The 26,885-nt window shown below is 40.2% G+C and overlaps 1 protein-coding gene and 1 pseudogene across 1 annotated transcript in view; one reads left to right on the top strand and one right to left on the bottom strand.

Moving 5' to 3' along the window:
* The window catches only part of ITGA8 (integrin subunit alpha 8), a 172,097-nt gene that overhangs the window by 20,077 nt on the left and 125,135 nt on the right, over window positions 1-26,885 (top strand). Inside the window, exons 3-8 of the mRNA XM_037060759.1 lie at window positions 1,191-1,291; window positions 4,314-4,437; window positions 16,068-16,129; window positions 17,080-17,125; window positions 19,581-19,706; window positions 24,153-24,197. Of these exons, the coding sequence (XP_036916654.1) occupies window positions 1,191-1,291; window positions 4,314-4,437; window positions 16,068-16,129; window positions 17,080-17,125; window positions 19,581-19,706; window positions 24,153-24,197 (504 nt within the window). The remainder of the gene's footprint in view (window positions 1-1,190; window positions 1,292-4,313; window positions 4,438-16,067; window positions 16,130-17,079; window positions 17,126-19,580; window positions 19,707-24,152; window positions 24,198-26,885) is intronic.
* LOC118997108 (AP-1 complex subunit beta-1-like) lies at window positions 20,202-23,183 on the bottom strand (annotated as a pseudogene).

The following is a 26,885-nucleotide window of genomic DNA, read 5'->3' as shown; positions in this document are numbered from 1 at the left end:
CTCACCCAGTTCATAGTGACAAGATCCTTCGACTCTGAGTTCTATGATCTTTTAGGTTTCCGAGATGCAAATAGAAATGTTTATGTTTTTAACTTTATGCTGTAGTCTGTAAGATCCTCTAGTTCTTTGCCAGTTGTGTGCATTTTGGGTAAGGATTTCCAGAACTTTTTTTTTAAAGCCCAGAAACATCAAAGGCATACCATTTTAAAGAAGGAAATTTATGATTTTCTAGTAACATGTCAAAACATAAAATTTAGGTTAAGATTTAGTTTGTATAATTTATTCTTTTTCTAAAAGTCTGTAATCATATGTAAACTCAAGGTTAATTATGTGTATATTTTGGCCTCATTTGATAGGAGTTAAAAGTTCATTTTATAACGCATGTATTATAGAGTCAAGGAAGAAAAGTAAAATGCATACCCAAGGAAACGCATACCAATAAGATACCTCAGTACAGCTGTCTTTCAAAACTCATGGCTATTCCTGATGAAGCTCCAGTTAGAACCATGCAGTCAGAGCCACATGGGAAATATGTTAACTGGGAATCAGAGTAGAAAGAAAAAGATATCTGCTTTTTATTAAGAGTTGAAGTGTGTTATAACTGGATTGAGCTGCAACCCAGACAGCCCCCTTCATGTTGACATCTGCAAAGTGCATATAACACTGTGTTGAGGTGTTATTTTCTGTGGCTGCGTGGGCACATGCCATTTAGTTAAAAACCAAGGCTTTGGGGTTCATTCATGCTGACTCCTGCTAACCCACGCCGAGAAAGCTTGTGCGTCTCCGATTAATGAAATTCCCACGTGTTTCACTATTGGAAAAGAATTGAAATTCTTTAAGAATATAACTGTTGGGTTATAAATGTTTGGTCTTTGATCTGATGCAAATCAATGACAAAAGTATAGATCTAAGGCTATCAGACTCCACATCAGATTCACAGCAGTGTGAAAATGTCACTTGTAAAAAATTGCTTCTTGTAAGTGAAGTGGTGAAATGTAACATTCAAATACGTCTTTGCATTTGATGGGTGTTGCTCTAAATGAAAAGTTGAGCTTAGATTTAGTCAAGGAGAAACACCTCTGCCTATAAAAATTGTTTTTCAAGTGTTTTAATGGATGCATTTATTGTTATGTAGTTGAATTGGCTGCCACGTTTTACAAGTTACTAACAGTGGGTGTACTCCTTGTCAGACAACAGAAAGATCAGAGTCAATGGAACCAAGGAGCCCATTGAGTTTAAATCCAATCAGTGGTTTGGAGCAACAGTGAAAGCTCACAGAGGGAAGGTGGTGGTGAGTACGAATCATGGGCTCGTGGGGTCGCTCTGGAATAAAATGTACACTGAAATGCTTTAAAACTCGTATTTACAAAAATCCTTTCCTGCGAGAACAAGTCAGACTTTCCAAGATAAGCTTATCAGCATTTTGAAACAGAAATTGAGTGCTTAAAAATTAAAGAATCTATTTTAGTGTTTAAAGCCATAGGAAACGAAGCTTGCTTTCCAGAAGATCAATGAGATATTTTCAAGTACTTCAAAAACAATGAAGGGAGATAGGAAAATAAAAACTCCACCTTAAAGAGGTGCATTTAAAGAGCTGATTAAAAAGGACCATAAGAATAGGACTACTACTGTTATGACTTATTAAAGGTTAATATATTGTGGTGTCATTGATCCTTTTTAGGACTTAAGGGAAAGCTTTACTTAATGATATAACTACTAGTTATACTTCTATATTGTTATACTTCTCTGAGTATATCTATACTTTATAAAGTAAAAAAATGCTCACTCTCCAACTGATATCTTTTAGATTTAAAGTGTTATGACTTTATGATTCTATTCTCTTATTATTTCTGAGCAATAATACATGTCTGAGCTATTGAGAAATAAATTGTATTAGGCTAATCTAAAAACATTTTTTTTTGTTGGGGGAATTTTTTAAACCACTGGCTTTAATTCCCTTACAACAATAAAGCAATAATTCTGGCTTTTAGGGTTTCTTTAAAGCTGTTTGAATTGTCATTTAAAAAGTATCTAAAGAAAATGCTTTGCTTTATTTGGTGTATGGTTATCCCCACCCCCAAAAGATTTTGACATGAACCAGTTAATATATAAAATACAGATCGCTCTCTCTAGTTACAAACCCAGCATTTACAATGTGCTTTCTGTAGAATTATATTTGCATTGGTAAAATTTTTTAACCTTTAGTAGTATATGACATGTAAATTACCATTGAAAGCTAATTTCATCTAATAAACTATTTGGGGTTAAAATTTGGGGGAGTTCTATATTGATTTTTTTAAAGTCTTAAACTTTTATCTGTAACATAGTTGTTGTGTACTTATTTGGTATTTGGGGAAGCTTTCAGAATCATTGAAAATAAAATCATATGCCATGTTCAGCATGAAATGGTTAATTATGGGGCATGCTTACATTTTCAAGGAAAATGCATAGGAAATAGGATAATATGGAGCATGTTCAAGTTAATTATTTTCTTTGAGCACGGACACTTAGCAGAACCAAGAATTATATTCTACTCTGTGTGTCAATTATTGGAATTCCTATTTTCTGCAAACAGAAGTATCGTTTTGAAGATCCGGGTATCAGGTGTGTATATACAATATTAAGTTTGGATGGAAGCTCAAAAACATCATGTCAGTCTATTTTACATCAGTGTGAAACTGAGCAGACATTTAAAGGATAACATTTTAGGGCTGACAGCAGGTAAGCACTGGAAGGAGTTTTCACGGCATTTGAATGTCCCGAGGTGACAGGGGAGGGGAGGCCAGCTGGCGTCATATGGAACCACACAGTTGAACGCTTGCTCTGCTCAAAGCCCTCCTACTTTTCACCATTTGCACCGCATGTGAAATGTATTAAGCACATAACTTGTCGGCTCACTAAGAGGGCCTTAAGATAAGGGACCTTAGATGAAGGAGAGTTTTTAGGTATTGACCAAGACCTCACAATACCTGGAGCAACAATCAAAATAACTGACCTTGTAGAAGCACCCTACTTATTTGACAATATGAGTTACCTTTACTTAAAGTAGTTATACCTTGGACTGAATGCCAAGGACACATTTGGAATAGTGAAAGGAATTTAAACTCAGGATCAGCCTTCACTTTTCTGGCTTTGTTTTCACTGTGACGTCACCAAATTAGGAGATAAGCTAGTGGTTCCAGGTGCCAGCAATCTGTAACTCCGGGTCCTTAGAAACGAGTGCTCGAGTGATCAGGATTCGAGCCAGCAAAGCAGAAGTCAAAAGGGTGCCTATGTTTTCTGTACACTTATTGTCATGGCCTCTCTCATTCCTAGCAAAATTAATGTTACCTAGTTTACTTAAAGAGGATTTCATATATCTCCCTTCACATTTGATATTCTTTCAAACACTGTGCTCTTGTTAGAACCGAAGCTTCTGAAGAAGCAACCAGAATATTTCACATGAGTCATGTTTTACTTACTGTTGTTTAAATTAATGTTTGGTTTGCCATGAGTAAAAATCAGTAATTAAAAACAAAGCCAAGAACACTGTGATAGGAGCTTAGTGTATCCAAAAGAAAGTCATTGTTTAAAAAGTCCCATAAGGTACACCTTTAATGACAAACTAGGAGAATCCACAAAACAGAGGTATATAAACTTGTCTGCATCCTTTGGTTTGAGAGTAGCTTTTTAAAAAAAGATATTCATTTGTTTGTTTTTAAACAGAGGGGAAGGGTGAGAGAAAAAAAGGGAGAAAAACACTGATGTGTTGTTGCCTCTTACGTGGCCCCTACTGGGGACCTGGCCTGCAACCCAGGCATGCGCCCAGGCTGGTATTTGAACTGGTGACCCTTCGGTTTGCCGGCTGGGGCTGGTTTGAAAGTGGTTTTTTTTTTTTTTTTAAGCAACAATTAGACAAAGAATGGAACTAGTTCTCATTTTAAGGCATCACACCGATTACTTTACTGTTTACATGACCATTTGCTTTTATGTACATCCAATTTTTAAAAAGTATAAGTTCTTTGCTTTAACAAAAAATAACTTTTGCCAGGTTACTTTTATTTAATTTAAAATCTTCTGGGAGAAAAAATGCATGTCTTTGTATATGTTTAATTTGTTCCTATTCTATGGTGCATTGATGTTAACAAATTGGCTCTGGAAATTTAATAAATCGTGACGACTGAGGTACTCCTTAGCATGCTGGGGGCCAATTAATTCACCTAATAATTAACATAGTTTGTCACAAATTTAGGTGTATTAATCAACAAGTCAAATCAAATCATGGTACGAGGACTCTACATCAAAAACTATTTATTGTCTTTGATGTTTCACAGGCGTGCGCTCCCCTGTACCACTGGAGAACTCTTAAATCCACTCCAGAAAAGGACCCAGTTGGCACTTGCTATGTAGCAATTCAGAATTTCAGTGCCTATGCCGAGTACTCTCCTTGTCGGAACAGTAAGTTGTTTTTGTTTCTTGAAACAAATGTAGCCGAAGAGCTTTTTGGTTGTGGGCGGTGCAGGTACTGCCCCAAGGCCATCGGTAAGGAAAATGAGGCGGGTGAAGATCGCTGGCAGCCTCACAGGATGTCTTGCTGTGAGACGAGGGTGTGGGGTTCTGCTGCTCCTCTTCCTTGTTTTAGAAAATTTCCAGGTTTTAGATATTTTGCAGTAGAATTGATTGGCTTCTTATTTTAGGCCTGCAACTCTCCGTTGGTATTCAAAATTCACACAGCCATCTGAGGAATGCAGACTGCCCAGTTTCCCTGTTAATCACAAGAATGGGGATAGTGTAAATAGTAATAATAATAATGATTAAAAGGAGCCACTTTAAAATGGAGCTGGAGCGGCCATCCCAGAAGACCTGCCTTATGCATCTTGTGCGTCAAACCTTGTAATGTTATAACAGGGCAAAATACTTTTTGGACTGGGTCTAAAGCAACATTGTGTCTCAAAGAACTGTTTGCAAGGATAAAAGAAAGCAGATATATGACTACCTGACTGATGGCTACTAGAGTGAAAATTGAAGACTGTTTAGAATTAGCGTCACTGTGTTAGCTTAGATAAACTGACACAAACGTCTGACAGACACATCAGAAAACATCAGACACTGACAGACACTGAGAGAAACGTCTTCCTTCTGTTTATGTGATCCTTCCTCTTCCCTTTCTCAGGGCTATCCCTTGCCTTTGTCTTCTGATCAGAACACTATTTGGGGCTGAATGTTACTGCCTAAATCAGTAATTCCCAAATACCTCCTATTACTGCTACCCCCTGTTACCTCCAGCATGCTCCCGCCTTAGTTCATGTCCATGGGTCATCCATATAAGGTCTTTGACTTCTCCATTTCCTATACTGTTCTTAAATCCCCCTGTCTATTCTGTACCCACTAATTTGTACTTCTTAATTCCTGCTCCTTTTCCTCCATTCTCCCTCTTCCCCTTCCTGACTGATAACCCTCCACGTGACCTCCGTATCTATGATTCTGTTTCTGTTCTGCTTGTTTGCTTAGTTTCTTTTTTTAGACTCAATTGTTGGTAGTTGTGAATTTATTGCTATTTTAATGTATGTTCATAGATTTGATTTTTTTCTTAAATAAGTCCCTTTAACATTTCATGTAATAATGGTTTGGTGATGATGAACTCTTTTTAGCTTTACCTTATCTGGGAAGCACTTATCTGTCCTTCCGTTCTAAATGATAGCTTTGCCAGAATGAGTAGTCTAAGCTGTAGTTCCTAACTTTTTATAATTTTGAATACTTCTTGCCAGTCCCTTCCAATCTACAAAGTTCTTTTGAGAAATCAGCTAATGATCTTTTAGGAACTTCTTTGTAGGTAATTGTCTGCTTTTGTCTTGCTGCTTTTAAGATTCTCTCTTCATCTTTAACCTTTGGCATTTTAATTATGATGTGTCTTGGTCTGGTCTTCTTTGCATCCATCTTGTTTGGGACTGTTAGTGCTTCCTGGTCTTGTATGTCTATTTTCTTCACCAAGTTAGGGACGTTATCTTTCATTATTTTTTCAAATAAGTCTTCAATTTCTTGCTCTTTCTTTTCTCCTTCCGGCACCCTATGATTCAAATGTGGGTATGTTTGAAGTTTTCCCAGAGGCTCCTTACACTATCTTCATTTCTTTTTATTCTTTTTTCTTCTTGCGGCACTGATTGACTGTCTTTTTCTTTCTTATGTTCCAAATTACTGATTTGATTTTCAGCCTCATCCACTTCACTGTTGTTTCCCTGTAAACTGTTCCTTATTTCACCCAGTGTAACCTCCAGTGTAACCTTCATTTCCGTCTGGGTCTTTTTTTTAAAGATTTTATTTATTTATCTTTAGAGGGGAAGGGAAGGAGAAAGGGAGAGAAATATCAATGTATGGTTGCCTCTGGTGTGTCCCCTGCCAGGAACTGGCCTGAAGCCCAGGCATGTGCCCTGACTGGGAATTGAACCGTGATTGTCTGGTTCACAGGTCCACGCTCAATCCACTGAGCTACACCAGCCAGGGCCTCTGGCCTGGGTCTTTTCTATGCTGTTGAAGTGCTCAATGAGTTCCTTGAGCATCCTATTAACCAGTGTTTTGAACTCTGTATCTGATAGATTGCTTACCTCCATTTTTAGTTCTCTTTCTGGAGTTTTATTCTGTTCTTTCATTTGGGCCATATTTCTTTGTCTGCTCATTTTGACAGCCTCCTTGTTTGTTTCTGTGTACTAGGTAGAGCTGCTTTGACTCCCTGTCTTAGTAGCACGGTCTATTGTAGAAAAGCACATTGGTAAATTGGATGAGGTGGAGGCTTAGGTAATTGCCAGGGTGGGGCAACCCATGTCGCTACTGTGTGTCTCTGTGTGAGGAAGGACTCAGAGAGGGGATGATGCCTTTGCCTGACCTCTGGAATTTTGTCTGGGAGGAGGCTGTCTCCTGGCACTGGCCCTGATGCCAGACACTTCAATTTCTCCCCATATTTCACTTGTGCCCTCCCAGCTATGGCTCTGGTGCTGAAGCCCAGAGGGAGCTACTGTACATAAGTTCTAAGTCAGTTGAGGGCCCTTTAAGAGGAGATTCCTGAGAATCCCACAGTTTCTTCCACTGCCCAACCCCCACTGTTTTTACAGCCGGAAGTTACAGGATTTATCTTCCTGGGGCTGGAACCCTGGACTGGGTGGTGTGGTGTGGGGCTGGGATCCCTTGCTCTCAAGGTATTCCTCTCAATTTTTGTACACTTTTATCCACCACATGTCAGTGTGGGACTGCCCCTCCCACATCTCCACATCTCCAGGCCTTTCCGTGTGTCTGCCCCTCCTACCTGTCTGGATGAATGTGGCTTCTTTAAATCTTTGGTTGTTAGACTTCCACACAGCTCGATTTTCTGACTATTCTGGGTGATATCTGCTTTGTAGTCTAGTTGTAATTTTGCTATGGTTGTAAGAGGAAGCAAGCTGTGTTTACCTGCACCTCCATCATGATCCAAAGTCCTGCACCCTAGTCCCTGTTTTTCAACAAGAGTCTCTACATGCAGAGTCCTCGTCTCATTTGGCAGCCTCAGGAATCTTCCAGGGAAGCATCCTTTAGAGTGAGTGTGTGTCCTTGTGCCATCTCGGGGCCACTGCTGTTTAATCACTTCATGTTGGTGGCGTACCTAACGGTGTTGGGACATTATTAGTGACTGATTGATAAGCTCAGAGTCCACTTTTGCATTCTCCCACTTTTTTTATGTATCATGTAAGTCATTGAATTCATGAGGAAGCAACTGATAGATTTTTGTTCTTTTCCTTGATAATTCACAAGACCATATTGGGGAAAATGGCGTTAGAAAGCTCATCTAGTGAATTACTTCAGGATACTGATTTTTAAAACTCAATCCAAAATTATATTCCCAAAACTGTAAGTAAAATGTCTGTATTTCAGTAGCTATTTTTAAAATTTGAGATTACTTTAGACAAGATAATGAGAAGATACAGGAAATAAATCAGGAGTTCTGGCCAAGATGGAGGCGTAGGTAGAAACCCTTTGCTTCCTTACACAACCAAAAGGAGATAACAACCAATCTAAAATCAACAAACAACCAGAAGTGGCAGAAAATCAAACTGCAGAGAACTCCCAACAACCACGGAATTAAAGAAATGGTCAAACAGAACAACCAGACCAGTAAGACAGCGTACGGTGGGGGTGGGGCTGGCTGTGGCAAGGTGGCAGGCTGTGAGGGAGGAGCTGACTTAAGGGGAAACTAAGACTCAGAGCTGGCTGTGGACTACGGCGGTTGCCGAGGTGGGAGAAACTCCTAGTCTCACACTGGAGTTTGTTGAAAAGTGCGCTAGGGACAAACAGGGGAGCTGCATTTTTCCCTCTCTGGGGCCTCCCCCACAGGCAGTGACACAGCAGAGCAGGAGGGTTGCCCTGCCCTGGTGAATACCTAAGGTCCAGGCCCCTTACAACTTAATGGGCCCCCTGAAAAAAGAAATGGGGCCCAAACGAAAGAACAGAGCAAAATATCAGAAAGAGAGCTAAGCAATGAGGTTATAGCCAACCTAGCTGATGGAGAATTTAAAGCCCTAGTAATCAAAGTGCTCACAGAACTGATTGAGCTTGGTTGAAAAACAAAAGAACAAACGAAAGATACCCCAAATGAAATAAAGCAAAATATTCAGGGAACCAACAGTGACAGGAAGGAAACCGGGACTCAAATCAAGGATTTGGAATAAAAGGAAGAAATAAACATCCAACTGGAACAGAATGAAGAAACAAGAATTCAAAAAAGTGAAGAGTCTTACAAACCACTGGAACAACCTGAAACGTTCCAATATCTGAATCATAGGTGTGGGAGCCCGCCAGGCCGCAGGGGACCAAGGACAGAGTCCCCCACTGTGAAAATGGTGGAGGGATTTGGTTTCTGGTCCCTGGAGCCGGCGGGTATCTTGACATCTTCCGGACCTTCTCCTTCTCAGCCTTGAAGGAAAGAACAAGATCTTGGCATATGCGTCATGTTCCAAGAAAGTGATAGTCATGAGGACACTGTTATCTTTGGGCTAATGTTCTCAGGATATGAGAACATCTTGCCCTCTTGATAGCTTTCGGGAGTGTACAAACTTTTGTAAAACAACATTGTTCTCAGGCCACTGCAGTTCTGCATATAAGCCAGCAGTTCCTTGAATAAAGTTGCCATTTGCCAGCAGAGCTTATGGTCCTCTCCATTCTTTTAAGTCCCTCGCCTCACCTCGCGACCACCCTTGCTGCTGCGGGCAGCGGCACATAGGGGTGCCAGAAGGAGAACAACAGCAAGAAATTGAAAACTTATTTGAAGAAATAATGGAGGAAAACTTCCCCAATCTGGTGAAGGAAATGAACTTTTAGGAAGTCCAGGAACCCCAGCGAATCACAAAGAAGCTGGACCCAAAGAAGAACACACAAAGGCCCATCATCAAGTTACCTAAGATTAAAGACAAAGAGAGAATCTTAAAAGCAGCAAATGGAAAGGAAAGAGTTACCTACAAAGGAGGTCCCATAAGGCTATCAGCTGATTTCAAAAGAAACCCTCCAGGCAAGAAGGGGCTAGAAAGAAATATCTGAAGTCATGAAAGGCAAGGACCTATATCCAAGATTACTTTATCTAGCAAAGCTGTCATTTAGAATGGAAGGCAGATAAGGTGCGTCCCAGATAAGGTCAAGTTAAAGGAGTTTATCATCACCAAGCCATTATTATATGAAATATTAAAGGGACTTATCTAAGAAAAGGAAGATAAAAGTATGAACAGTAAAATGACAACAAACTCACAACTATCAACAAATGAACCTAAAAAAGTAAAAGAAAGAAAAACAACTAAAACAAAAACTAAGCAAACAACTAGAACAGAAACAGAATCAGAGAAATGGATTTCACATGGAAGGTTTTCAGTGGGGAGGGGGAGGAGAAGAATGGGGGGAAGGTACAGGGAAGAAGAAGCGTAATTGGTAGGCATGAAATAGATGAGGAAAGGTCAAAAATGGTATAAGAGAACTCAAAGAACTATATGTACAACCCATGGATATGAACTAAGGGGGGATGCTGGAGGGTTAGGGGTGCAGGGGGGAGGGGGGATAAAGGGGGAAAATTAGGAAAACTGTAATAGCATAATCAATAAAATGTAATTTAAAAAGAAATAAATCAGTGGAGATAAAGGTTGGATCAGTGATAATAGAGGGTTAATAAAGAGACTGCTGAGATTTAGAGATCTAAATGATTGGGAATGGAACTGCTAGCTTTGATGGGTTTTGGTGAGGATTTTGGCACACAGAAGATTATGACTTCCTGTTTTAAAATACTAAAATAAATTAGCAACTTCCTTATATCATGATATGTGTCAACTGAAAGAATGTCAGTGAAAATAGTATTTTACTTTAAATGGTTTTAAAAGAGGGCTTTCTTGTAGATAATGAAAGTCAATTATATAATCATTCAATACATGCTTACTGAACTCTCTGAGCACTAATTATTTTATGTTTAGGGAATAAAGCACAGAACAAGAGAAAACAAACTTCTATCTTTAAGTAACTTCAATTTTAGTGGGGGAAACCAACAAGAAACATGTACATAAGTTCAGATTCCACAAATCTGTTTCTGAGTATTTATCTGAAGGACATGAAGTCACTGTCTTGAAAAGACATCTGCAACCCTGTGTTCACTGGAGCATTATTTACCTTATCCAAGACATGAAAACAACGTAAGTGTTCTTCTGTAGATGAAAGGATAAAGAAAATGTGGTATATATACACAAGGGAATATTATTCAGCCATAAGAAAGAAGGAAGTCTTGCCATTTGTGACAATGTGGATGGACCTTGAAGCTATTATGTTAAGTGAAATAAGTCAGACAAATAAAGGTAAATACTGAATGGTCTCACTTAAATGAATAATCTACAAAAAAATCCAAACCATAAATACAGACAATGGTTTTGTCAGTGGTTATGGTGGTAGAAGGAAATACATGGATAAATGTGATGAAAAGGTACAAATTTCCTATTATAAGATAAATCTCAGTGGTGTGATGTACAGCATGGTGACTACAGTTAACACACTATATTGTGTATTTGAAAGTCGCTAAGAGAGTAGATCTTAAAAGCTCTCATCACAAGAAAAAAAAACTTATATATTGAATATTAACTAAACTTAGTGTGGTAATCATTTCACAATATATACATATATCAAATTATGTTGTATACCTTGTTCTAACACAATGTTCTACGACATGTACATCTCAGTAAAAAAATTTAAAGAGTAAATAAATTCCTGATACATTGTCAAATACTGAACAGTGCTACAAAAAAAAATGTAACAAGTCAAGAGAGAAGGGAGTGACATGGTCTGGGAGGAGAGGAGCTGTTGGCAGGATGATGGAAAAGGGCTTCACTTAGCAAATGACTGTGGAGTAGGACGTGGGGAGCTTTCCAGGCACGGGCTCCAGCAAGAAGAGGAGCACGTCATGTGCCGTGTTCCACTGAAGGCGCTGTGCTCCTGTGTCCAGGAAGAGGTTGTTGTTATTATGCAAAAGAGAAAAATCAGGTAGAGAGATAAATCAAATCCCTAACTTACCCAGAAAATTCGTAGTAGAGCTGAGATTCAATACAAACTTGTCTTATTCGTTTTTACACCTATCCATATCAGAGTTTTCATGCTTTGCTAAAGATATGTCCCCATAACAGTGAACTGTTAGAGCTAAAATGGTGAGCCCATCCTTCAGAGGCCTCTTGCTTTGATGCTATATTTTTCCAACTAATGTCTAGGATAATCACTTATAAATCTGGTCACTGCTTTTCATTCTGCCGTTTTTTGACTGCCTATGTGGTAGGAGAGCTCAGATGAAAATGCAGCACTTGGTGTCTAGCTTCGTGAGGTAAGAGTTTCAGTGAGTTCGAACCATTGTCTAAACATACAGATATTAGTATGCATACATCTTGTGTTACGTGAACACATTATGATGCCAACTTATGTACTGTTTATTTTCTTAAATAAGAGAATAGCTGGACAAAGTTAAAAGTGAAGTTTATGTTGAGTTGCAGAACAGCTAAATAGATTGCCAAGAATTCTTTCAACTCTAGCACACATCCATAGTTTTCACGTGTTCATGGTCTCTGTCTCACCATGAATATTTCTTCTTCCTCCAGTCCACCCAGGGAGCAGACTTCCTTTCTTCCTCAGGAGTTCACAGTTCATTAACACAAAGCCAGCTTGTTCATGAGCATATGGTCCATCTCACAGAACAGGAACATCAGCAATATTATTTTCAAAAGAGAATTTAAAGAATGCTCTCCTGTTCATTGCATACCACAACCCCCCTCCACTGATATTGTGAGCAATGTGGGCACTAACGGGCTCATTCATATTAATGGCACACTGATAGCTCTTACAGCCATTCTTAAATATGGTGGGGAATGGTTTACACACACCCTTTATTCTATTTTGGAAGCCAACACAGAGTAGTGGATGGTCAGCATGATTCCCTGGATTCCTGAGATCACTCTGGGACATAACTGTAAAGTTAACAGATGCTCTGAAGTTTCAGGGAGAAAGATTCCTTCACCTCTCATAAACTATAATTCTAAGAGAGATTACCTTGAGAAAGAAAGAACCTACCTTCTATTGTGATCACCACCTAAAACAAACATTTGAAGTTGGTCATTTTCCCAATGAGTTTCATGAAAAATCACTATCTTCTCTTAATTTTTTTCCATTTCTGTTTTGAAGCATTGGGGTGGGGGATGAGGTACACCTGGAGTGACCAGCTCGGGTGAACCAGGGGTATGTGCCACTGGGTTCGTTCTATAGGACACCTACTACATTAGGCCACTCTACCAATCCTGGGAGATGTCGCAGCTCTATGTAATACATAGAAAGAAACACAGGGAGATTGCCATAATGAGGAGACAAAGAAACATGTCCCAAATGAAAAAAAACAGAACAAAACTCCAGAAAAAGAATTAAACAAAATGGAGACAAATAATCTACTAGAGGCAGAGTTCCAAACACTGATTATAAGGATGCTCAATGAACTTAGGGGAGAGTAAAACAATTCAGTGAGAACTTCAACAGCATATAAAAGGACATGGAAACCAAAAAAAGAACCTCCCAGAAATGAAGGCTACACTAATTGAAATAAAGAATAATTTGCAGGGAGTCAACAGTAGAGTAGATGATGCTGAGAATCAGATTAGCCATTTGAAATATAAGGAACCAAAAAACACAAAAACACCCAATCAGGACAGCAAAGAGAAAAAGAATTTAAAAAATGAGGATCGTGTCAGGAGCCTCTGGGACAACTACAAGCATACCAATATTCACATCATGGGGGTGCCAGAAGGAGAAGAGAGAGAGCAAAATATTGAAAACCTATTTTTAAAAAATAATGAAAGAAAACTTCCTTAGCCTGGTGAAGGAAATAGTCATACAAGTCTAGGAAGCACAGAGAGTCCCAAACAAGATAAATTCAAAGAGGCCCACACCAAGACATATCATAATTAAAATGTCAAAGGTTAAAGACAAAGAGAATTTTAAAAACAGCAGCCGAAAAATAGTTACCTATAAGAGAGCTTCCATAAGACTATCAGCTTATTTCTCAACAGAAACTTTGCAATCCAAAAGGGTTGATTAGAAATATTCAAAGTGATGAAAAGTAAGAACCTACAACCAAGGTTACTCTACCCAGCAAAACCATCACTTAGAATTGAAGGACATAGAAAGAACTTCCCAGACAAGATAAAGCTAAAAGAGTTCATCCCCACAAAACCAATATTACATGAAATGTCAAAAGGTCTTTTTAAGAAGGAGAAGGAAATGATCAAATATATTAACACTAAAGTGGCAATAAATACATATCTATTAAATAATTACATTAAAAACAAAATAAAGGAACAAGCAGGACATAAATGGACTCAGAGATAGAAAACATTTTGATGGTTGCCAGATAGGAAGGGGAGCTGGGAAGATGAGTGGAAAAAGTGAAGGGATTAAGAAGTACAAATTGGTACTTATAAAATAGTCATGAAGATGTAAAGTATAGCATTGGGAATATAGTCAATAATATTCTAATAATTACGTATGGTTATTAGAGTCAGATGGGTATGAGATTTATTGGGTTGATTGCTCAGTAAAATATAATATGTCTAATCACTGAAGTATACACTTGAAACTAATAAATAGTGTATGTCAACTATAATTGAAAAATAAAAAATTACTTAAAGAAAAAAGGAAATGTACCTGACTGGTGTAGCTCAGTGGATTGAGTGTGGGCCTGTGAAGCAAAGGGTCGCTGGTTCGATTCCCAGTCAGAGCACATGCCTGCATTGCAGGCCAGGTCCCCAGTGGGGACACATGAGAGGCAACCACACATTGAAGTTTCTCTCCCACTCTTTCTCCTTCTTGTCCCCTCTCTCTAAAAAATAAATGAATAAAATATTTTTAAAAAGAAAATGTAAAAATGTGTTAAGTGGGTAAATCTCATATTGACTGTTTTTTAAATACACAAGAACGTAAACAACAAAAAGCAAGGGAGCCTTGGCCAGGTGGCTTAGTTGGTTGGAGCATCATCTCATATGCCAAAAGTTTGTGGGTTTTATCCCTGGTCAGGGCACATACCTAGGTTGTGGTTTTAATCCCTGGTAGGAGCGTGTATGGGAGGCGACCTATCAACATTTCTCTATCTCTCTGTCTCTCTCCGTCTCTCCCTCTTTCTCTCAAGTCAATAAACATATCCTTGAGTGAAGATGAAAAAGAAAGCAAGGAACACAAGAAATCTTTCGCTAGTAATGGATGTGTTTATTTTCTTGATTGTGGTGGTGGTACCACGCGTGTATGCATATGTCCAAAATCATCAAACTATAAACATGAAAATGTGTATTTTTTGTATATTTTGTGCACCTTAATAAGGCTGAGGAAAAAAAGAACTGAGCTTAAAGAATATGCAAAGCATTAATTGACATTTGAATTAAAAACAGATCTTACCATCCAAAAATAACCCACAGTATATGAGGTAGAAAAGTATTTTAAAATATAAAAGGAGCATCTGGAAGGAATGGATGATGATAATGCTAAAATTAGCTAAATATTAACCAAAAAAAAGGAAAAAACAAACAAAACATTCTACGAAAAACTGGAAAGACCCGGTCCATTAAAAAACCTTTTGGAAGAGGCACATGCCCAGCCTATAAATTTTTCCTGTGATGATGTGCATTTCCTTTCCTGTCCTCTTACTTTAGTTTCCACTCAGGAATATCCTTTAAGAAGGAAGCAACTACTTACATGTTTCTGTCTAACCACATCACGACTGAGATCACCCCTACTAACCTACATGTTAGTTTTAATTTCAGCATTTTAAAAGGTGGGGGAGATGGTTATAAAGTACAAGCGGCAAGTAGTAAGTCCCCAACCTGAATGTCCGAGAGACTTTTTATAACAATATCCAGAGAATCCACATGTTGACCAGCCCATAGTTGGAAAACAACGTACTGCAGTGTTCTATTGGACATTCGCTTAGGGAACTGTATTGGACAGAGTACAAAAGGAGCCATTGCCACAGAGTTTTCTCTTTGTGACCACTAGCACGGCAGTGTCCCTGTGAGATTTATCGTAACTAGGGGTACAATCTCCAACTTGACCTTCCTAATGACAGTGGAATATATGAAAGTTTATTTTCTATCAGGAGTTATCAAAATTGAAGTCCTGTCAGTGACCCCAGCAGAATGCGTCCACCCAGGTGGACACGTGGAGCTCTCCCCTTCTCAGCCGGACGCTGCCGGGAGGAAGGGCAGCCTGGCTCCAGTAGAACCGTGTGGGCAGCACAGAAACACATTGCGGCCACTTGGAATATTTGGAGAAATAGAGATCTTATTTCTTCAAACCAACATGAGTTGTAAAACCCAGAACAGTAACTTCAAGAGATGTTATTCCTTCTTATTATTTGTAATATGGCCTACTGTTAGAGAATGGCAGGAAAACAGATTGAAATATGTTTGATAAATTACTCGGAATGGATTTAGAAATAAGTATAAGCCACTATTGATTATTTTAAATTTAGAAGTCTGTAGAGAAAATAACAATGTCCTGAATTGGTGATGTTTTGACCATTCCAGGTAATGCTGATCCCGAAGGCCAGGGCTACTGCCAAGCGGGATTTAGCCTGGACTTTTACAAGGTGAATTCCCTTGGTCTCGTAGCTTTTACTGTTTACCTTATCTGTTCCACTTTTTTTTCACCTTCTGCTTCTACTTCCATTAACCACCACCAACAAAAGATCCTTTAGGTAGGTATCTAGCCTCTTTGGTCTACTTCTTTAATTTTTTGGTTTACTCTTTATTTCTATTAAAGTAATCCACGTATGGGATGATCTATTAAAATAGTAAAAAATATGTATGATTGAAAACAGTCTTTCTTCCCACACCTTGGCATCATTAATCATTACGCTTCTGAAAAGCTCACAGGAATATGTAAATTGTTTTATCTCTCTGCTGTAATTAACCGATTAGATTAATAGTACTAAAATTCACACATCCTTTTACAAAATTAAAAACAGAGATTTCTAGGAAGAATATAGGAGGCCAAGATACTATAGATTTAAAAATAGTATAAATTTCATCAACATCTTTAAGGTTACAGGGTATAGAAGGTGGGGTTGTAAGTAAGAGAGAAAATTTGAATTAGTATTACTAGTTTGGAGGTTTTGCTCTCTCTCCTGGGAAAGGTGGATTTGCAAATGTGTGGAAAAAATAGTCATTACTATGGCCTTGAGATAAATAGAAACTGAATTTTTATTTTATTGCCAAAGCTCAAAAGACCATGTCTGCTAAAGTGTACAGCATTAAATATGTAGCTGTTTTGCTTACCTACAGCAGTGCCAAGAAACTGAAATCACATATTCTCAGGGGAGAGAATTCGACTGACCTAATTAAGTCAAATTAAAAGTACATAACACATTAAATAATTGAAAGCAAAAAAGGAAAGCAAATGACTCAGATATAAAGACCTCTTTTAAAAGTTACTTTTTATGTACAACAAATTGTTAGAATAATGCTTATTAACAATGATTTATCACCCTTTAAAAATCTGTTTTTCTTTTCTAATTGTTGTTGCCATTTCTCTTTGTAGAACGGAGACCTGATAGTTGGAGGACCTGGAAGCTTCTACTGGCAAGGTGCGTTCCGTAGCCGAGAGGGCGTGCACATATGTTGTTACTAACAAGCTGTTGAAGCAGAGCAACATCAAACACTGTTATTATGTTACTTCCATACCTATATTCATAGTTTCTCAAGTGAATCATGATTTTCTGTTTGTACGCTGTTATACTGTCGCAACTTAATTCGTTTATTCACAACCTATTTACTGAGGCTATGCCAGGCTTTGTGCTAGATGCTGGGGACACAATAGCCAGCAAAATCAGACATTGTTCCTGCCCTCATAGGGGTTGCTATCTAGGGAAAGATGCAAGCATTAAATGAATACTTGTGCAAGTACTTAGAAACACCAGGCATGATACTCACTATGAAGGAAAGGCATGTCAAGATGGGGCCACGAGAGTCCAGGAGGCTCCTCCAGGCTGGCTGTGTGCAGGCGTGCCCTCTGTACACTGGCTGGCGGGGAGCTGGAGCACAGCCTGTGCCCTGCTTGGGAGGGAAACCTGAATTCAGAGGGGACAGCTTGCTCTGATTCGTGTAAAGGTGTTAACACAGGTCAACTTATTTGGAAGCAGACAGCCCTGAACTGAGATCTGAACCCTGAGTAGGAAGTAACTAGGTGAAGAGAGGACAGACTGTATGAAAATGACCTTGCAGGATATTTGGTCTGGTCCAAAATGTCTATGAAGGCATTTGATCCTCACCAGCCCAGCTAGCTAACTCCAGGTGGCTGAAAAAAATCCCCAGCAACTTACAGTGCTTGCATACTGGTGATAACTGACATAGGGGTGGACAGGCTGCCCAGTGAAAGATTACAGAGTATAGACTGAATATTGGCTGTAACGTTTAAGATAAAGATAGAGTCGAATCTGAGAGAGATGAATAATTGAGTGAGGGTTGCATTTTTATTGCAGAAGACCTGATCATGTTTAAAATCCAATGGGAAAGATACAGGAGAGATGAATTTATGATAAAATTTGATATGAAGTTACTGTTAAGCTTGATTCGTGCATATATAGCTATGCATATCAAATAATTAACATTTCCATCTTAAACAGTTATTTTGCAAACTAAGAACAATATAGTTTATGCAGTGGATGATATAAAATTAAAATTATGTGTACTTAAAAGAATTGATTTCTAATTCAGTTGATTAATTTAACATAATTCTTTTCTTTTCTTAAATTGAAAAATGCCCAATACAGATGGTTTGCTGAAGATTAGCCATATCAAGGGGATATAGAAGCATTTGTCTGAGACAGATAATTTGAAATTTTATTCCGTCTTAAGATTATAATGTTTATAGAAGCAGCTAGAGGAAACAGCAAAGACAGCGTGTATGCGAGAGGAGGGAGGGCTGTTTAGCTTTAACCCAGAGAAAATTGGCAAATTCCATAGACATTGTTCAGAGACTCGTGTGTAAATACCATTGTCTTAACATAAAAACAGTCATTTCAGATACAGTCACTTGGATATATTTATGGTCTGCTTTGACAGTTTTATTCTTTTTGGACTTCAGACAAGAATGTGAAATTATGTGTGAATTCCCAAAGAATGATTTTCCTTTAAAATTAATATTAAATGTTAGTCTCTTGAAAATGTGCCTCCATTTTTCTCCCAAAGATACATCACATTTTTTCCTTAGATGTCCATAATCGATATGGGAAGGCATAAAAATTGTGGCGGGAAGTTGCTGGCCACCTGTTGGATTTCTGTTTGTCCCAGTCAATATAAGCATATTTCCAGACCTGTGACAGTGACTTTTTGTGGGAGAGGTGAACCAGTGTTCTGATCATATCGACATTGCTGGCCATTGATTCCTTTTTTTTTTCCCTAAAATTCTGGATCTCACTGGGCCTAGCTGCTTCTCAGTCTCATAATATTATACTCCTCTATACACTTTAGCATGAAAAGTAAGTGGCTCAAAGATTTTGTATTTTTGCCTTTAATGTAGCTATGTTTCACAATCTCTTAATCAAATGATTTAGATTTAAAATATCTATATTTTGTGAGAACATAAAAAGTCCAATTAGAATGTCAAAGGAGATCTTCATTTTCATGCCAAGTGCCCTAAGGGCAAAACCACCAAGTGATCTTAGAGAAAGTAGGGAAGCTTTCTGGGCCTCAGCCTCCCCACGAACAATTGGGCTGGATGGTCCCAAAGCCAGAGAATGTTTCTCCTAGCTAGAATGTAATCATAAATTTTGCCTACAGATGTCTTTACTCTTACCTGTTTTTGTTATTTGAAGGTAAAGGGACTATATATGGTGAAGGAAGACACAAAATACATAGTTCATCTTTGGCTCTTGTGTCTATACTCCCCAACCATAACCAGCTTCAGCTTGCAGCTGTCGTGGTCAGCAAGAAACTCCATCATTGAAGATGCAAGCAATCCCATGATCATTTTTAAAGGAGTATGTGTTGCTCAGCTGTTGAGACATCATTCAGTTAATTTATCAATTTGTTTGAGCCCAGGTCAGGTGATCACCGCCAGTATTGCGGACATCATTGCAAATTACTCCTTCAAGGATATTCTAAGAAAAATGACTCGAGAAAAACAGACGGAAGTGGCTCCAGCTTCCTACGACGACAGTTACCTGGGTGAGGTCCATTGCTCAAGACCCTTGTTCCCTCAAAAGACAAACCTATTTAATGTGTGGATATGTTTTATTCCTCAGTTATCTGATATTATTTTGCATCTTATACAAGTTTTCCTTTTTTTGTTTCAGGGACATTTATCCTTTAATATTTTTGTCTTTTTCTGCTCTTGAAATGAGCTCTTAATTACAAAATCTCAAACTACACTAAAAAGTGCCAGCCACTGGCACAACTCGGAGAAGCCCGCAAATGAGGACCGATAGCAGCAGCAGGTGGCAAGAGGTGGGAGGTGATTGAAGCAGTGGTTAACAAACGTTCCCAGGAAGCTGAAACTATCCCACAGGCTGAGCCCTGATTTAGCACAGGTTATCCTGGTCACTACTACCTTGGTGGATGGCCTCGGTGTATTGGGGTTCAGATTCTATACAACAACACAATTTGTTCCTGTTAGGAGTTCTTGGCTTGCACAGGGTGGCTGGAGGGCACTGGACCAGCCTATTAGTTTTTTAAAATGCTGTCGTAGACCTGATAGATGTATTGAGAGACTTGGGGAGCTCTACAGTTCAGCGACAGCGTATAATTGGCTTTTCCTAGCTGGATACGCAGCTCAGCCAAGATCCAAATGCCACTGGTGAGCTTCAGAGGTTGGTATGGCATGTCCTGTCCTTCCTGCCACATTTCAGTTGGCAATAGTATAAACATTGTTTCGCAACTTGCTGGAAACAGTGTCAGCATTTCGATGACATGCCTTAATCTGAAACTGAAGTTCATTTTCACTGGGAATATCCTTCCATGTAGTGAGGAAGACCTGGCACTCCATTTTCCCATCTTCTACAAAAAGCTCATTGAGTGGGATGGGGCAGCTGAAGTAGAAGACATCAGTATCGTTTTTCACAGCCACCTGCGGGTTATTCAGAGGTTCCATCTTCACAACTGGGCCCAGGGTGTTGAGGGGCAGGGAGACATCAGTGCTCTGGTTTGGCATCAGTGGTGTGTGGATGGCCAGAGGAATGCTGGGGATAGCACCTAAGCTATTCTTGTGAAACTGGATTGCAGAATCTGCCGTGGGTTGCAGAGCTTTGTTGGTGAAGATCACTTCCATACAGATGTGCCCCTGATAATGAACACGTTTCTGGAAATCTCCAAGCCTTTAGCCTTTACTGCAGGCAGCCAGACAGCCTCAGGAGCCACACCTCCACCATGTGCCATGCCTCTCCCTGTGGAGAGTTCACACATAGATCATTCAGCTCACTGCTGACCGCAGTGGGAGTAGGAGCAAAGGTTGCAGGTACTGACGATGGGGTGAAGGATTGTCCCACTGCCAGACTTCCTCAAATGCCCTCACCAAGGTCACTGCCAAGCAGACCATCTAGTCCTCCTCCCAGGAGATCCACTGCTCCCACCTGCATGGAGGATATCTCTAGCACATTGACTGAGGGACTGAGGTCAAGGTTTAAAAGGTCTCCCAAAAGGTCACTTTGAGAGGGAATAACCTGAGGCTGCTCCAGGTTGGTGGCAGTGGTGGTGCCAACAGGGCTGTCACCAGCATCAGTGCTCTCATGATGTATTGGCAAGTGTTTGCGGTGGATTCCATGGCTTCCTTCCACGAGAGCTATGATACACACAGGCCAACAAAGCTATGTGGCAGATTAGTTCATTCAGCAGAGTTGGTTCAATAAGATCTGTCCCTCCAGAGATCAGCAGCTTCTCAGACGAGACGGCTTCTTTGGCTGTGACAGGGTCCGTTGAGAGAAGCTGCCAATAAATATAATCCTTATCTCAAAGGTCGGGATTATCAGAATCCTGTGTTGCCCAACTCAAGGCCTGCTGTACCAACTCCTGTGTTTCTGATGGTTTTTCGAGGAACGGTTTCACGATGGCAGTAAGCAAAGTGAGCTGCAGCCGGGTGCTTTCATCCTGAAAACCCTCCAGGAAGCCCTCTACTAACTCATCTGCATTGTCAGTGTGTTCAGCATGTTCTCCCACAATCCAGATCACAGCTGCTCCAGCATCTGTCTCATCCAGCGAGTCTAAGTTCTCACACAGAACAGCAATGAGACTTTCCTACTTGTTGGGGTGCTTGTGGAAGATGTCCTTGATGACAATTGCCTCTTGGACCACGTAATTTGCTTTGGTCTGGATGAGATCAAGCAATGTGCTTACAGGATGTTCTGCAGATTGCTCCACTTTGATGCCACGCTATCCAATGGCCCACACGGCTTTGCGAACCAAGTCAACACCCACCTCTGTGGCATATTCCTTCAGTTTGGCCAGAACCTGAGCAATATGGGCTTGGGATACTAAAGGAATCACGATGTCCAACTTCTCTAGTTTAACATAGATGAGATCATTATACTTCAGAAAGAAGACTGATTTTCTGCTTGAAGATTTCAGGTTTTTGTCTGAGCAATTAGGTTGATGTTCCTCAGGGCGATGTACTGCACCTCTGGCTCCCCAGACAGCAAAGTGACGAGTGGAGGGGCCCGCTTCTTCCGCAGCATATTGTAGTAGTCAGAGTCCTTGGGTAACAACTCCAGAAATTTCATTAGGACTTTTCCTGCTGAAAGCACCACCGCTGAGGTGGAATGAAATAGCCAGGGAGTCACCCGCTTATGGATGCTCTGAGCCTCTCCATCATCTTTGGGGTTATAATTGGACAGGCAGTTGGGGATGAAAATCTGGCCCCATTCCACGCACTCATTCAGGGCAGTCCGCAGCTTATTAATGTTCTGTGGGTTCAGATCGAGTAAGTTGTGGTTTGGGTGAGATTTGCTGATTTCAGATAACACTGTACAGCATTAGCCACCACCATTGGATTTGAATCTGCTATGACATCCCACAGAAAATCCAGAAATCTCTGATCTTCCACCATTTGGGCATTAACATCATGGAGTTTTGCCACGCAGACTGCTGCTGTTTTCGGAACAGAGGGATCTTCATCCTTCAAGCACTTGCGGAGGGGCTCACAGAGATAGTCTGCAATCTTGTCCACCTGGATGCATGCCATGGTTCTGACTGCCAAGGCCCGAATCAGAGACTGAGATCCTCACAGTCCTCACACAGCTGTTGGCAGCCATGATGGCCACATCGGGTGACTCCTGGCATGGTTCATCAGGCAGAGACGCACAGCTTCCTCAGATCCAGGTTGTCAGTCTGTCTACAGTTCACTGCACCTGGAAAGAGGGAGCCAACATCCTTCCCCACGGTCACAGCAGCAATCATTTTCTTCACAGCTTCCTTTCTCTTTTCTTTCTTTTCATTGTTAAGTTCAGCCTTTAATTAAAAGATTTCTCCTCTTTTATTGGTTGTGAAGTACTGTGAGTCGGTCCGTGATGCTGCTGGTTTTTCAGTGTGTACCTGACATGAGGGTGGGGGTGGTTGCAGCAGCCACAGAGCACAGCCGAGTGCTGTTGTAATAAAGTTTTCATTTCTTATTAGCTTCAATGGACTCTTAGCTTTCCTTTCTTTTGATTCAGTCATGATATATACCCTACAGGACTTGACAGCTATTTTTTTAATCCTCACCTGAGGACGTTGTTTCATTGCCTTTAGAAAGAGAGGAAGAGTGATAGAACCTTTGATTGATTGCCTTCTCCTATGTGCCCCAACTGGGAATCAAACCTACAACTCGGGTGTGTGCCCTGACTGGGAATTGAACGCACAACCCTTTGGTCTATGAGACCAACCAACTGAGCCTCAACAGTCAGGGTTACTTGAGAGCTATTTTATAGGCTTTGTAGCAGTCTTTTGTATATAAAATATTTTGCCAGTGGTGATGGGTCCTAAGAGGGGCTGCCCAGTACTACACTGTGGGCAAATTGATGGTGGCCTTTCCAATTTCCAGAGCAACAGCAAGAGACTTTCCAGTTGCTAGAATGTTTGACGGTTTGTTATGTGCAAACTACACAATGTCATGTTACTGCTGTTGTTTCCCACCTGTGGTATCCTGGTTGGCATTTTGCCAGATTGATGCATTTAAAAGAAAGAAGTTATGTTTTGTGATCTCACCACATTTTAGAGCTAAGTAAAATTTGTGGAAAACCATCATTAAATGAATCAGGAATTAGGTCTTGTTGGTAATCAGAAAGAGCAAAATCTGAGCAGAAGCAATACTGTTCAGAGGATCCTGTCTGATCATGATGAACCGGTGACTTTAAAGTGCAGTGGTCGCCATTTGCACTTGAAGGTGGGTTGAGAAGCAATCCTGCTTTAAAAAGTGGCCCCAGACTAGGAGTTGCCATACTCAGAAACATGCTTCCAGGAGTTAGCAGGAAAGTGTTCATGCTGGCATGCTTAGCTTTTCCTTGTATAGAACCTTACACTTTTGTGTTACACTATTTGTTGAGAGTTCTGTACAAAGCCGTACAATGGTAGTTCTTTCATTTTTCTAGACATATAGCTGATTTATTTGTTAAGCATTCAAACATGTAATTTCTTTCTTTAAAACAGGATATTCAGTTGCTGCTGGGGAATTTACAGGAGACGCTCAGCAAGGTGAGGGACATTGTTGAATGTAAGTCATTTGTAATACATGGGGAAAGGTAAAAATCACCTTTAAAGACCTTTTACAAATGTAATTTTCTTTGCTATACTAAATGTATGTAAATGGAATCCCAGAAAGTATATGATGTCTTTTAGAAAAGCAAAACACTATAACAAAACAAAAAACATTAGCACAGATTTTTAAGTCTCAAAGAATATCATATGGATGAATAACAATGTTTATGCACTCTAATTGAGCAATAAAAAATTAGTCCCATAATCCCATGTTCTGAATAAGAAAAATACAGATAATTAAATGATTTATACAAAAGCCATGCTGTGACACATCAGATGTGAGGAATCAAGATCCCTCCTTTTACTGTTTGTTTCTTTTTAATTTATTTCTTTTTATTGATTGTGCCATTACAGTTGTTCTATTCCCCTCTTCATTCCCCTCCACCCTCCACACCCCCTCCCCCACCATTTCCCTCCCCCCTTTAGTTTATGTCCATGTGTCACAGGTTCTTTAGATTCTATATTTCCCATACTATTCTTGCCCTCCCCCCTGTCTATTTTCTACCTACTGTCTATGCTACTTATTCTCTGTACCTTCTCTCCCCTTCTCCTCCTCCCACTCCCCTGTTGTTAACCCTCCTTGTGATCTCCATTTCTATGGTTCCACTCCTGATCTAGCTGTCTGCTTAGTTTGCTTTTGTTTTAGGTGTGGTTGTTAATGACTGAGTTTGCTGTCCTTTCACTGTTCATATTTTTTATCTTCTTTTTCTTAGGTAAGTCCCTTTAACATTTCATATAAGGGCTTGGTGATGATGAACTGCCTGAATTTGATCCTATCTGAGAAGCACTTTATCTGTCCTTCCATTCTAAATGAAAGCTTTGCTGGATAGAGCAATCTTGGCTGTAGGTCTTTGGATTTCATGACTTGGTATACTTCTTTCCAGCCCCTTCTTGCCTGTAAGGTCTCTTTTGAGAAATCAGCTGACAGTCTAATGGGAACTCTTTTGTAGGTGATTGTCCCCTTATCTATTGCTGCTTCTACGATTCTCTCCTTCATTTTAATCTTGGCTAATGTAATTATGATGTGCCTTGGTGTGTTCCTTCTTGGGTCCAACTTCTTTGGGACTCTCTGAGCTTCCTTGACTTCCTAGAATCCTATTTTCTTTGCCAGATTGGGGAAGTTCTCTTTTATTATTTGTTCAAATAAGGTTTCTACTTGTTGGTTTTCCTCTTCCCCTTCTGGTACCCCTATAATTCAGGTGTTGGAACATTTAAAGATGTTCTGGAGGTTCCTAAGCCTCTCCTCATTTTTTGAATTCTTGTATTTTCATTCTTTTTTGTTTGGTCATTTTATTCTTCCTTCTGGTCCACTCCATTGATTTGAGTCCCAGTTTCCTTCCCATCACTATTGGTTCCCTGTGCATTTCCCTTCATTGCACTTAGTTTAGCCTTCATTTGTTCCTCTAATTTGTGACTAAAATCAACAAGTTCTGTGAGCATCCTGATCACCAATGTTTTGAACTGTGCATCTGATAGGTTGGCTATCTCATGGTCGCTTAGAAGTATTGGCTCTGAGGCTTTGAGCTTTTTTTCTGCTTGAGCCATAATGTTTTGGTCTGTATGGGCCTGTTTCATATGAGGTGCGGGGCCTTAGGTGTTCACCAGGGTGGGGCGACCCAGTTGCTGGGCTGTGACGTCGTATGTGGGGGTGGGATCAGAGAGGGGCAATGGCACTTGTTCCATGCTCTCTCTCAGATTTTGGTCCTCTCTGCTGCCTCCCGAAAGCAAACCTAGCCCCCCTGGTGCTGGCTCCTGGGTGTGTGGGCCTGTGCACCCTCCAGGACCCTGTAGGTCTCTCCAACAAACTCTCTTTGAGCCTGGGAGCTTTTCCTGGCGCCTTGACCCTGAAAGTTTTTCCAATTGGTGCTTTCAGGCTTTAATTCCCGTTGCCGAGGCCCTAGCCTGTGCAGTCTGTGGCATTGCTCACTCCCTCATGTGGTTTATCTGAATGTGAAAGTGTGATCTCGGTCAGCCAGCCGCCCTGCGCCCTCACTGGGTCTGCCTGTTGCCACCCCACACCTGGGATCTGCCAACTGCCGCCTGGGCGCCTGGGATGGCCCAGCAGCCACTGTTTTTTCTTGCCAGCCACTGACTCTGCCCCTCTTACTGGTCCAGCTGAATGGTTCGTTGTTGTTGGACTTCCACACAGTTTAATTTTCTGTGTTTTGGTTGCGTTTTTGTTACTAAAACTTTGTTGTTTTTAAACTTGATTGTGCAAGGAGGCACGGTGTTCTGCCTCCATCTTGGCCGGAAGAAGATCCCTCGTTTTAATTTCAGGGATCTCGTATCAACAAATTCAAACCAAGCCCCTCATGCATCAGCAACCTACACCTCCACATTACTTCCTCTTTCTCTCTTTGGACATGGTCAAACACGAAGTAGCAGAACAAACCAATCTCTGTCCTCACGTAGCTCCCCACCTTCTGTCTTCTAGGTTTCAATCCTCTGATTCTGTATCTACCCTCATCTTCCAGTGGCTAAATGCTACTTTTTCTTTTGAGGGCACTTTTAAATGTCATCCCCTCTAGAAATCCTTCCTTAGCTGTCTTCTTTAAACTCCTGTATCAGGCTGTGCCTGGTGTGGCTCAGTTTGTTGTATATCATCCCACAAAGTGAAAGGTCACT

Source organism: Sturnira hondurensis, unplaced genomic scaffold, assembly GCF_014824575.4.
Source record: "Sturnira hondurensis isolate 20B ecotype Veracruz unplaced genomic scaffold, ASM1482457v3 Scaffold0012488, whole genome shotgun sequence".
Lineage (NCBI taxonomy): Eukaryota > Metazoa > Chordata > Mammalia > Chiroptera > Phyllostomidae > Sturnira > Sturnira hondurensis.
This window is presented reverse-complemented; position numbering and strand designations above follow the sequence as displayed.